We start from the raw sequence: 12,971 nt of genomic DNA, 5'->3' as shown, positions 1-12,971 counted from the left end.
ACCGTGTTAAGATGAATCCCCAAGATTGATCCTATAGGGTTGTGTAATTACTTCACCACCGGACAATAGAAGTTCAGATGTCTCGGTCGCAAACCTTCATGGAAGTATAATGTTGGTCCCGATCCGTAAGTGTTGATATTATAACTCATCCATGAGAACAGCAAGTTGGAGGTACCCCGGTCTCTCGTTACTAACAGCACACCGCTCGATAGTCACTTCACGAGTGAGTCAATACAGCTGGTTACGTGAACTGACGCGTTTCATCACCAGATGGTGATTTCATCAGAGGTACTAGATAGTTTCCTGTGGTTTGTTCTTAAATACAATCTGATTAATTTATTACTCAATTGGTGATCGAAATTTTTCTTGATCTAATATAGATGACAAGTTCTTGCTGCAAAGTCAGACAGATTTTAATCCTGTTTTAATCTGCAGTATAACCACTGAACACATATCTATAAAATGCACATAAGAAACTAATATTAAAAATATATAACATGTACACATACAGATATATATATATACATATAATTACAAATACATGCATATATACACATATAACATCCCATTAAATCCATGTATATACATTAAACCCATAAACGGAATACATATGTTTAACCTTCTAATACAGAAGAAGACTACATAGGAGACACCCTTCCCAAATCCATCACATTTTTTACATTTGTTATATTCTATATATATATATATATATATATATATATATATATATATATATACATATAGATAAAGAGCTTGATTTTCTCTCACACTGACAGTTAGAATTAAATCATTCATAAACCCTATCCTACTCAAGGAGCAGGGACTTAAACCAGTATCATGTCCTGAGATTACCCATCTTATATATTTCTCAACAGATAAAAATAATAATGATAATAATAATAAAACAAAACAATATATCGATACTTATGACCACTTTGATCTTATATTCCCCACATTAATACTGAGGTATATTACTGACATGAATCTAAACTGATGTCTAATAAAAAGTGGTCTTCCACCAGTGGTATCCAAAAATACCTAATTACATGCAAATGAATGCACAGACCAACCCAAACTGTAAGACCTAACATTGAGAGATTGATGTTACGAAAGAACATCATTCAATTCAAGAGCTTCATTGAGTCTCAGGGCGTTCAGCTGATGTATCCAAAACACCTCTTGTGTGCATAACCATTTGAAGCGGTCGCCCCCCCTCGCGGTATGTGTAATATGTTCAATCCCACAAACCGTGAGACCTTCATCTTTACCATTATGCACTTGATCAAAATGACGTGAAACACTATGATTAGTTGTACGATTCAGAATGTTTCACCGATGTTCCATGAATCTTTCTTTAAGGGCTCTTGTGGTTCTGCCCACATAAATTAGGTCACAACTACACTTTAAAATATATATAACAAAACATGTGGAGCAATTAATTAGACCCCTAATTTTATATCCTTTATCTCCACACCTAAATTCTGTCAATTTGTTATTTATGAATCGACATGTCATACACTTCTTCAACCCACATCTATAACAACCCTCTAAACGTGTTGGAATCCAGCTAGAAATGCTTGTTGGTTGTACTATCTTTTTAGATGTATCCCTGATAAAGCTCAGTGCAAGGATATTTTTCAAGTTAATATTTCTCTTAAAAAATCACTGTAGGGTTATTAGGTAATAATTTTCTAAGTGAGCTATCTTGTTGGAGAATACCATAGTTCTTCTTAATAATTCTCTTAATGGCTCCTGATTGATTATATTTCGAAATGAAAGCAACAAAGGCTGATGAATCCCCCTGTTCGATCCCACAAAAAACCTGCTGATTAGGGTCTTTGCCTTTAAGAAGTACCTCCCTATCCAATCCTCTAACTTCATCAAATGCTCTATCAAGAAGGTCTTTGGGATATCCTTTCCTTATAAAATCATTCAACATGTCCCTTGCTTGTAGATCAAACTTTGTCGGGGAGGAGCAGTTCCTTTTAAGGCGCATTAACTGGCCCTTAGGAATATTTTGTTTCCACTTTTTGTAATGCGAGCTCTTAAAGTGCAGATAGCTGGCTACGTCTACTTTCTTCTTAAATGTAGAAGTTTCTATTTTACCATCTATAACTGCCAATTGTAGATCTAAAAAATCCATAATTGTCGGATGATATCTACTCACAAACTTAAGATTGTAATTGTTTGTGTTTAAGGAAGATACAAAGGATAAGGCTCGTGACTCACCTCCCCTCCAGACAATAAAGAGATCATCAATATACCGGCCATAAAGGACCAGGTCCGCACCGAATCCGCTCCCCCACACATGGGCGTCTTCAAAGGCGCCCATGTATAGGTTGGCATAACTCGGCGCGAACCTGGTCCCCATGGCCATACCCATGATTTGAAGATAATAATGCTCATCAAACAAAAAGTAGTTATGGGACAGAATGAATTGGATGGAATCAACAATAAACCGACTCATATTGATATTAACTGTGGGGTCATCTGCTAAAAGTTGTGCCATCACTTCAATACCTCTAGAGTGTAGTATGTGGCTATATAATGCCTCTAAATCTAGAGTTAGGAAGGCCTATTCATCCTTCCATTCAAGGTTCTTCAACAAATTCAATAAATGGGTGGAGTCACGAATATATGATTTTAACTTAACCACCATCGGCTGAAGAAAAGTATCAACATAAAAAGAAAGTGATGAAGTTAATGAACCTATTCCCGATATTATCGGTCGTCCAGGAGGAACAATGGGATTTTTATGCAACTTGGGTAGATGGTAGTAGATGGCCGAGATAGGGTGCATAGGAAAGAGAAAACTGAATTCATCCTTGGTGAGAACCCCATCTTCTAGGGCCCCATCCAATAATGACCTAAGTTCTTTCTGAAATTCTACAGCAGGATTATATTTAAGATCAACATAAAAATCAATATTTGTGACCTGCCTATAGGCTTCTTTCATGTAATCGTCCAAATTCTGCACCACAACTCCCCCACCTTTGTCGGCAGCCCTGATCACAATAGAGGAATCCTTACTCAATACTTTTAATGCTTGTTTCTCATGAAAAGTGAGATTAGAATATTTGGCTGTTGGTTTATCACATAATTCTTTAAAATCTTGTAATGTATCTTGATAAAAGCAGTCCACAAACGGACCCTTATATGACGTAGGAAAAAATTCAGATTTACATTTAAATTTATTATAAGTTGGATGTTTTTTGACCAAATTACAATGATTATAAATTGGGGGGATTTCCAGGGGCTCTAATTCAGAATTCTCACTTTTGAGATCTTCTAACATCTGCAAACACTCCTTATCTTGGCCATCTAGCAGAATCGGATCACAATCAATATCTCTCTTTTAAAAGCCTTATTAGCAAAGTATTTCTTTCTACACAGAGTGCGGGTTTAAGGGTTCAGTTCAACAAACAGCTCAAACATATTCGGTGCTGTTGAGGGGGCAAAATTTAAACCCTTAGATAATAACGACCTTTCGTAATCAGTAAGTTCTCTGGAGGAGAGATTATAAATCCCTCTCGGATTTATCTCCTCCTTATCCTTCTGTCCAAATCTTCTCCCTCCTCTCTTGCCTCTGGGGCATCCCTTGCTCGTTTGGGTGTTCTTTCTCTTAACGTTTGGTAAGGGTTGGGATGAAAGATATTCCTCTCCTCTACATTCTGACGTTTCCCCAAAAAAACATCCTCCGATGGATGCTGGTGCGGAGAAACGTTTCTAATCCTTTTTGGTCTAGCCCCCAAATTAGTATCTTTAAAGGACTCATCCCTTGCTGATCCAATTCTAGGGGTTGATTCTCTCTCTTCTATATATCTTTCATCTTTCTTATACTGTCCCTTATAATCACGTGATTTTGGAACATTCCTAAAATGTCCCTTGTGCTCATGTGATTTTGACATGTGCATGGTATTAGTCCTAGATCTAATACGTGATCTAGTGTCAAACTTCTGTGAATGAAATTTATGTGGAACTGCGCTGTTTTCGTTCCGAAAACTCCGAAAGTTTCTAACTCTGTCTAACCTATAGTCCTCCTTGTCTCTATTTAATTTCTTTGTCTTCTTATTAATTATCTCATTTTCAAAGTCTTGGACTCTCTTATTTATAATACGATCTTTTTCTTCAAACAATGCATCATCTTTATATAGATCCAATTCGGCTTTAAGATCATCAATTTCACTTTCAATCTGTTTAATTTTCTTTTCTCTATATTTAACTAGAATTTTCATGAGGGTAAGAGAACAAGCCTCTAAAGTTTGATTCCACTCCTCTAGTAAATCAACATCCTCAGAAAATACAAAGGTCTTAAAAAGCCTCAAACCTCGAGGAACTATTTTGGCATCTATATACTTTTGTAGGCTGACACTGTCCCACCAGTGTCTTGTCTCGGCTTTTAACAATTGCTCTAACTTTGAAAAGCAATGATGTATCTTTGGATCTCTCGTGGGAATGTCAGTGTGAGAAACTAAAACATCTTGCTCTAAGAACATTTTCCTCCTATGTAGTCTTTCTTCATAGTTTTTGAAGATCATACTCCCTGCAGCCGGGACCCACTTATTTCAAACAGAAAATAAACGCACAAATTGTCCTGGCGCAATGGAAAAGATCTCCAACAACCAACCGATTATCACTTTATGAGGAAACAGCCAAAACACACCCGCTGCTGAAAAGACCCGTGGAGTCTCAAGAAGTACATTGCGCCAGGACAATTTGTGCGTTTATTTTCTGATTATTTGTTCACCAGCCCCCATACCCAGTTGACTGGTGCCTCAAACCTCCCTATTGTGTCTGACTCCTCCCTCCCTGTTTCTGGTGCGTCCCCCACCCCTGTTCTGTCTGACTCCTCCCTCCCTGTTTCTGGTGCGTCCCCCACCCCTGTTGTGTCTGACTCCTCCCTCCCTGTTGTTTCTGGTGCGTCTACCCTGCCTGTTGTGTCTGACTCCTCCCTCCCTGTTGTTTCTGGTGCATCCACCCTCCCTGTTGTGTCTGACTCCTCCCTCCTTAACCCAAGCCTATGTCGTCTTATGTGTTTGGCATTTGCCCGTGGCTTTGCCTCCCCCCCTGTCATGGTCCCTTCCCAATCCCCTGTCGTGGTCCCTTCCCAATCCCCTGTCGTGGTCCCTTCCCAACCCCCTGTCCATGAGCCTGCACCTTCACATCGTCGGACACAATCCGTTTCCCGTGCAAGTTTGGCTGGTTCCTCTGACTCCTCTACATCACGTGTGACAAGAAGTAGGAGTTGGACACAGTCCAGTCCCACACCACATATAAAAAGCCGGAAAAAAAATGATTTTGCTTTTTGGAATTAAAGCTTACAATTTAATATATTGAATAAAAAAATATGTATTTTTGTGTAACAATTAAAGTGTTATTTACTAATGAAATTATGTGTTTCTTTATTTGCGATTGCATAATCTATTATGGTTTTTTTTAAAGCAATACTTGTTATCAAGTCTAAGCAAAGTATTTTCTCAGAACACACGCCCTGATTCATTAAGGTTCTTTAAGGAATAAGGATCTAATTTTAGTGTGGTGTCCAAAAGGAAGGACCAGATTGATTAAGGGTAATAATGAAGAGGATCCTTATTACAATAATCTGGGAGAAACCATGTAAAAATGCAAGGGGGAGTAAATTTGGAAACGGTTTATTGCAAAAGTTAAATACTGTCTGTATCCGAATATAGCCCACCAATACTTGTTAGCTTATTTGAACACTGAAATGTTAAGTTCATCTAGGACCTCTCCTACCCCCAAATACAAACTGCAAGTTTTTGGTTTTTTTTAAACATACCACTACAATGCCACATGGTTTTGCCTGACTTATTTACTTTGCCGTAACTTTCCAGAATGATTCATGCCCATGGTTTGGTCAAGAAGACTTAAACAACAAGTTTATCAAGGTAAGCTTATGAATGAATTCGCCTCAGTGTTTCTTTCTTTGTGTGAGTCAATGTTTTGAAAACAAGCCTGCAACTACTACATTGCCCCTCTATAGGTAGCCAAAATCATCCTGTAAAGGAAGTATTGCATTTGTAAACTGTAACCTGACACAAAGGAGCCACAAAAAACAGGTCCTAATGGCACCTAAATACTCCTAACAATTTTTGACATAATGCCACAGGGGAAGTATTGTTAACTACTAATCAGAACCTTCCAGAATGTTGATTTTGCCTAAATATCTAATAAGGGATTTGCCTTTAAGAATAGTGCTAATGCACAGTGTGTGGTACACCGGTCACCCTCTAGCATAATGCGTGTTTAAATGTTACTTAATGTCCTTATTGCACTAAGCACATATAGTTAGTGACTCAAATTGGGATCTTAGGCGCACTTACCACATCCACCTGCTGTGATATCACGGCTACCTGGGTCTTTTCTGGTCGTCTGCAACATTCCCGTCCTCCACACCTCCATTTGAAAACAAACACACACTGTTTGTTCTGCTGCATGGGTGTGGCCATCTTGGATGCAGTCAGGTGATCATTACAGATCAACCAGAATCACCAGCTCTGATACCATTTACTGATCAGCCAATAGTTGTTTCGGACACCCTATTTAAATCTGCTGCTGTGATCTGTTCATTGGCCGAACAACACACTTCTCTCCAGAGGATAGGTCTTGGCTCCAGTGTTCTGGCCTGCATTACAAAAGCAGAGTTTATGACCACATTTACAGACTGGTCATTCCCCTGCTATATTTGCCAATCGTCAAGAACATGAAACATGTAAGAAGGACACTAAAAACATGGCAGTTTGATTATGGTTTACTCTGCAAAATAAACACACCCTCTCATCCAATTAAGTAGACACCACATTATCTACATCACCTAGTGATGGATATCCAAGAGGTAGTTTGTCATACATATGCCTATACATATGCATGACAGTGCCTCCTCTCCCTCCCTATAGATATGCAGGGTAGTCCCCCCCCCTCCCTATAGATATGCAGGGTAGTTCCCCCCCCTCCCTATAGATATGCAGGGTAGTTCCCCCCCCTTCCTATAGATATGCAGGGCAGTTACCCTCCCTATAGATATGCAGGGCAGTTCTCCCCCTCCCTATAGATATGCAGGGCAGTTCCCTCCCCCTCCCTATAGATATGCAGGGCAGTCCCCCCCCCCTCCCTATAGATATGCAGGGCAGTTCCCCCCTCCCTATAGATATGCAGGGTAGTCCCCCCCCCTATAGATATGCAGGGTAGTTCCCCCCCCCTCCCTATAGATATGCAGGGTAGTTCCCCCCTCCCTATAGATATGCAGGGCAGTTCCCCCCCCCCCCTTCCTATAGATATGCAGGGCAGTTCCCCCTCCCTATAGATATGCAGGGCAGTTCTCCCCCTCCCTATAGATATGCAGGGCAGTTCCCTCCCCCTCCCTATAGATATGCAGGGCAGTTACCCTCCCTATAGATATGCAGGGCAGTTCTCCCCCTCCCTATAGATATGCAGGGCAGTTCCCTCCCCCTCCCTATAGATATGCAGGGAAGTCCCCCCCCCTCCCTATAGATATGCAGGGCAGTTCCCCCCCCTCCCTATAGATATGCAGGGTAGTCCCCCCCCCTCCCTATAGATATGCAGGGTAGTTCCCCCCCTCCCTATAGATATGCAGGGTAGTTCCCCCCTCCCTATAGATATGCAGGGCAGTTCCCCCCCCCTTTCCTATAGATATGCAGGGCAGTTCCCCCCCTCCCTATAGATATGCAGGGTAGTTCCCCCCTCCCTATAGATATGCAGGGTAGTCCCCCCCCCTCCCTATAGATATGCAGGGTAGTTCCCCCCCCTCCCTATAGATATGCAGGGTAGTTCCCCCCCCTCCCTATAGATATGCAGGGTAGTTCCCCCCCCCCCTTCCTATAGATATGCAGGGCAGTTACCCTCCCTATAGATATGCAGGGCAGTTCTCCCCCTCCCTATAGATATGCAGGGCAGTTCCCTCCCCCTCCCTATAGATATGCAGGGCAGTCCCCCCCCTCCCTATAGATATGCAGGGCAGTTCCCCCCCTCCCTATAGATATGCAGGGTAGTCCCCCCCCCTCCCTATAGATATGCAGGGTAGTCCCCCCCCCCTCCCTATAGATATGCAGGGTAGTTCCCCCCCCTCCCTATAGATATGCAGGGTAGTTCCCCCCTCCCTATAGATATGCAGGGCAGTTCCCCCCCCCCTTCCTATAGATATGCAGGGCAGTTCCCCCTCCCTATAGATATGCAGGGCAGTTCTCCCCCTCCCTATAGATATGCAGGGCAGTTCCCTCCCCCTCCCTATAGATATGCAGGGCAGTTCCCCCCACCTCCCTATAGATATGCAGGGCAGTTCCCCCCCCTCCCTATAGATATGCAGGGCAGTTCCCCCCCTCCCTATAGATATGCAGGGCAGTCCCCCCCCCCTCCCTATAGATATGCAGGGCAGTTCCCCCCCTCCCTATAGATATGCAGGGTAGTCCCCCCCCCTCCCTATAGATATGCAGGGTAGTTCCCCCCCTCCCTATAGATATGCAGGGTAGTTCCCCCCTCCCTATAGATATGCAGGGCAGTTCCCCCCCCCTTCCTATAGATATGCAGGGCAGTTCCCCCTCCCTATAGATATGCAGGGCAGTTGTCCCCCTCCCTATAGATATGCAGGGCAGTTCCCTCCCCCTCCCTATAGATATGCAGGGCAGTTCCCCCCCCCTCCCTATAGATATGCAGGGCAGTTCCCCCCCCCCTCCCTATAGATATGCAGGGCAGTTCCCCCCCTCCCTATAGATATGCAGGGCAGTTCCCCCCCCTCCCTATAGATATGCAGGGCAGTTCCCCCCCCCTCCATATAGATATGCAGGGCAGTTCCCCCCCCTCCCTATAGATATGCAGGGCAGTTCTCCCCCTCCCTATAGATATGCAGGGTAGTTCCCCCCTCCCTATAGATATGCAGGGCAGTTCCCCCCCCCCCTTCCTATAGATATGCAGGGCAGTTCCCCCTCCCTATAGATATGCAGGGCAGTTCTCCCCCTCCCTATAGATATGCAGGGCAGTTCCCTCCCCCTCCCTATAGATATGCAGGGCAGTTCCCCCCACCTCCCTATAGATATGCAGGGCAGTTCCCCCCCCTCCCTATAGATATGCAGGGCAGTTCCCCCCCTCCCTATAGATATGCAGGGCAGTCCCCCCCCCTCCCTATAGATATGCAGGGCAGTTCCCCCCTCCCTATAGATATGCAGGGTAGTCCCCCCCCCTCCCTATAGATATGCAGGGTAGTTCCCCCCCCTCCCTATAGATATGCAGGGTAGTTCCCCCCTCCCTATAGATATGCAGGGCAGTTCCCCCCCCCTTCCTATAGATATGCAGGGCAGTTCCCCCTCCCTATAGATATGCAGGGCAGTTCTCCCCCTCCCTATAGATATGCAGGGCAGTTCCCTCCCCCTCCCTATAGATATGCAGGGCAGTTCCCCCCACCTCCCTATAGATATGCAGGGCAGTTCCCCCCCCCTCCCTATAGATATGCAGGGCAGTTCCCCCCCTCCCTATAGATATGCAGGGCAGTCCCCCCCCCTCCCTATAGATATGCAGGGCAGTTCCCCCCCTCCCTATAGATATGCAGGGTAGTTCCCCCCTCCCTATAGATATGCAGGGCAGTTCCCCCCCCCTTCCTATAGATATGCAGGGCAGTTCCCCCTCCCTATAGATATGCAGGGCAGTTCTCCCCCTCCCTATAGATATGCAGGGCAGTTCCCCCCCCCTCCCTATAGATATGCAGGGCAGTTCCCCCCCCCCCTCCCTATAGATATGCAGGGCAGTTCCCCCCCTCCCTATAGATATGCAGGGCAGTTCCCCCCCCTCCCTATAGATATGCAGGGCAGTTCCCCCCCCCTTCCTATAGATATGCAGGGCAGTTCCCCCTCCCTATAGATATGCAGGGCAGTTCTCCCCCTCCCTATAGATATGCAGGGCAGTTCCCCCCCCCTCCCTATAGATATGCAGGGCAGTTCCCCCCCCCCCCTCCCTATAGATATGCAGGGCAGTTCCCCCCCCTCCCTATAGATATGCAGGGCAGTTCCCCCCCCTCCCTATAGATATGCAGGGCAGTTCCCCCCCCTCCATATAGATATGCAGGGCAGTTCCCCCCCCTCCCTATAGATATGCAGGGCAGTTCTCCCCCTCCCTATAGATATGCAGGGTAGTTCCCCCCTCCCTATAGATATGCAGGGCAGTTCCCCCCCCCCCCCCCTTCCTATAGATATGCAGGGCAGTTCCCCCTCCCTATAGATATGCAGGGCAGTTCTCCCCCTCCCTATAGATATGCAGGGCAGTTCCCTCCCCCTCCCTATAGATATGCAGGGCAGTTCCCCCCACCTCCCTATAGATATGCAGGGCAGTTCCCCCCCCTCCCTATAGATATGCAGGGCAGTTCCCCCCCTCCCTATAGATATGCAGGGCAGTCCCCCCCCCTCCCTATAGATATGCAGGGCAGTTCCCCCCCTCCCTATAGATATGCAGGGTAGTCCCCCCCCCTCCCTATAGATATGCAGGGTAGTTCCCCCCCCCTCCCTATAGATATGCAGGGTAGTTCCCCCCTCCCTATAGATATGCAGGGCAGTTCCCCCCCCCCTTCCTATAGATATGCAGGGCAGTTCCCCCTCCCTATAGATATGCAGGGCAGTTCTCCCCCTCCCTATAGATATGCAGGGCAGTTCCCTCCCCCTCCCTATAGATATGCAGGGCAGTTCCCCCCACCTCCCTATAGATATGCAGGGCAGTTCCCCCCCCTCCCTATAGATATGCAGGGCAGTTCCCCCCCTCCCTATAGATATGCAGGGCAGTCCCCCCCCCTCCCTATAGATATGCAGGGCAGTTCCCCCCCTCCCTATAGATATGCAGGGTAGTCCCCCCCCCTCCCTATAGATATGCAGGGTAGTTCCCCCCCCTCCCTATAGATATGCAGGGTAGTTCCCCCCTCCCTATAGATATGCAGGGCAGTTCCCCCCCCCTTCCTATAGATATGCAGGGCAGTTCCCCCTCCCTATAGATATGCAGGGCAGTTCCCCCCCCTCCCTATAGATATGCAGGGCAGTTCCCCCCCTCCCTATAGATATGCAGGGCAGTCCCCCCCCCTCCCTATAGATATGCAGGGCAGTTCCCCCCCTCCCTATAGATATGCAGGGTAGTCCCCCCCCCTCCCTATAGATATGCAGGGTAGTTCCCCCCCCCTCCCTATAGATATGCAGGGTAGTTCCCCCCTCCCTATAGATATGCAGGGCAGTTTCCCCCCCCCCCCCTCCCTATAGATATGCAGGGCAGTTCCCCCCTTCACTTACCTGTAGTTGTGCCAGCGTCGCTCCTCTCCTCAGATAGGAAGTGAAGACGTCCTGCTTCCTGTCTGCTGCACAGCAACAGGCAGCCTGGCGATTGACTGTGTGTTGCTAACCACTGACCACCAATGCTTTTGATCGTCGAGCCCTCCACCCCCCCGCGGCGACCCCCCCTCCCCCACCCCTGAAAAAAAAAATGAATGAAGAAAAAAAAAAATAAAAAAAAAATAAAAATAAATAAAAATTAAAAAAAAAAAAAAATACCCACAGTGCCGCGCCCCCCGGGACCCAGAGCCCCAGGCTGCAGCCTGGTCAGCCTAGTGGTTGATCAGGCCCTGCCTGTGCGCATGCCCGAGTTATCAATCGGCGTATGGATTTGACAGGAGGAACGAAGAAACCACCCAGGATCACATTGCGAAGATGGAGTGATTCTTTTTTTTTTTCACAGGAACAGCAGTTTATCGGAACTGCTGTTCCTGTGTTGGTTTTTTAATAAATTTGAGAAATAGTTCAATCCTTATCAATGCGATAAGGATTGAAAACTATTTTTCATTTTCTGGGAATATTGATAAATGTGCCCCTAAATAGACTGCAAAGAATGAAGAGCACAAAAAGGATGGTCACATAGACATCAGCGATATGAAAATTGCACAAAGCTAGCACCATAATTGAAATTGAACCCACGGCCCCAGTATTGTAATACAACTCAGCTAACCATCGTCTCACATAAACCCTTCAAAATAATTTATACCTGAGTAAGAAACCAATTTATTGCTATCCTTTATACTCATGTTACGACGCAATTAAAGACAAAATATGCATGACTGTGGTCACGTCTAAGTATATGAATTGCACACAATGCAATTCGTACACTGCAAAGAAGGGCAGGCTTAAGTGGGCGGTTCTATGCAGATCTCTAGATTGGGATTGGGTCTTTGGTAGTCGTGTGCAAGCTATCTATGTAAGGGTGGGTGAGCGGTATAAAATGGGCACAGCAAAGCTGTAAACATATCAGTAAAGTCCGGAATTTAGAGCTCGAAAGAAAGGGACGTCAAAAAAGGGGTTGGAGGGATCCTCCAAATTCACCTGATACCTTTTATATCAAGCTTGGCATAAGGCAATTACTTTCCGACTTCAGCTACAGTGATAGCTAAGTTTGGAAAGAAGGTAAAGGAGAAGTCGATTTTTTTTAAAAGGCATGGTTAGTTTTGATCTAAAATCATCCTCGGAAGACTAGGTATCTATGCAAAAAGAAGAAAGTAATTGGAACGAATATTAAATTAGGAATAATGTCAAAAGCAGTGGATCAAAGAGATACAGGATGTTGTGGTGAGTGCTCTAATGATTTCTATGTCTATATATTGGAGCTGGAATTCTGCAATAATGAGTTTTCTTATTATTACAGCCATCCAGTGTGCATTAGATACTAGATAGCAGTGAATATATGCATTTCGGAACGCCGACAGATAAACATGTTTTGTAATATGTCATCTTGAGATCTGTGTTTATTTTCCACAGTTTAACAATGACATATGCTTTCTATTGTAGTATCCTGTGTCAACTATTTTACATCTGCAAAGTTTCTCATGTACCTTGGACACTCTCTGTCCACCTGGGTAAGTATATTGTAATTATAATAAGATCGCTTATACTTATTTGAATGTAGCCTGTCGTCGTAGGTATAAC

General features: G+C 45.2%; 1 protein-coding gene across 2 annotated transcripts in view; it reads left to right on the top strand.

Moving 5' to 3' along the window:
• The first annotated feature begins 12,239 nt into the window (after positions 1-12,239).
• Positions 12,240-12,971, top strand: part of SLC40A1 (solute carrier family 40 member 1) — a 69,333-nt gene continuing 68,601 nt past the window's right edge. For both annotated transcript variants that reach the window (XM_075180019.1, XM_075180018.1), the window contains exons 1-2: positions 12,240-12,614; positions 12,834-12,901. In XM_075180019.1, the coding sequence (XP_075036120.1) occupies positions 12,575-12,614; positions 12,834-12,901 (108 nt within the window). In that variant the 5' untranslated portion in view covers positions 12,240-12,574. The remainder of the gene's footprint in view (positions 12,615-12,833; positions 12,902-12,971) is intronic.

The sequence above is a fragment of the Mixophyes fleayi genome, chromosome 7 (genome assembly GCF_038048845.1).
Source record: "Mixophyes fleayi isolate aMixFle1 chromosome 7, aMixFle1.hap1, whole genome shotgun sequence".
Lineage (NCBI taxonomy): Eukaryota > Metazoa > Chordata > Amphibia > Anura > Limnodynastidae > Mixophyes > Mixophyes fleayi.
This window is presented reverse-complemented; position numbering and strand designations above follow the sequence as displayed.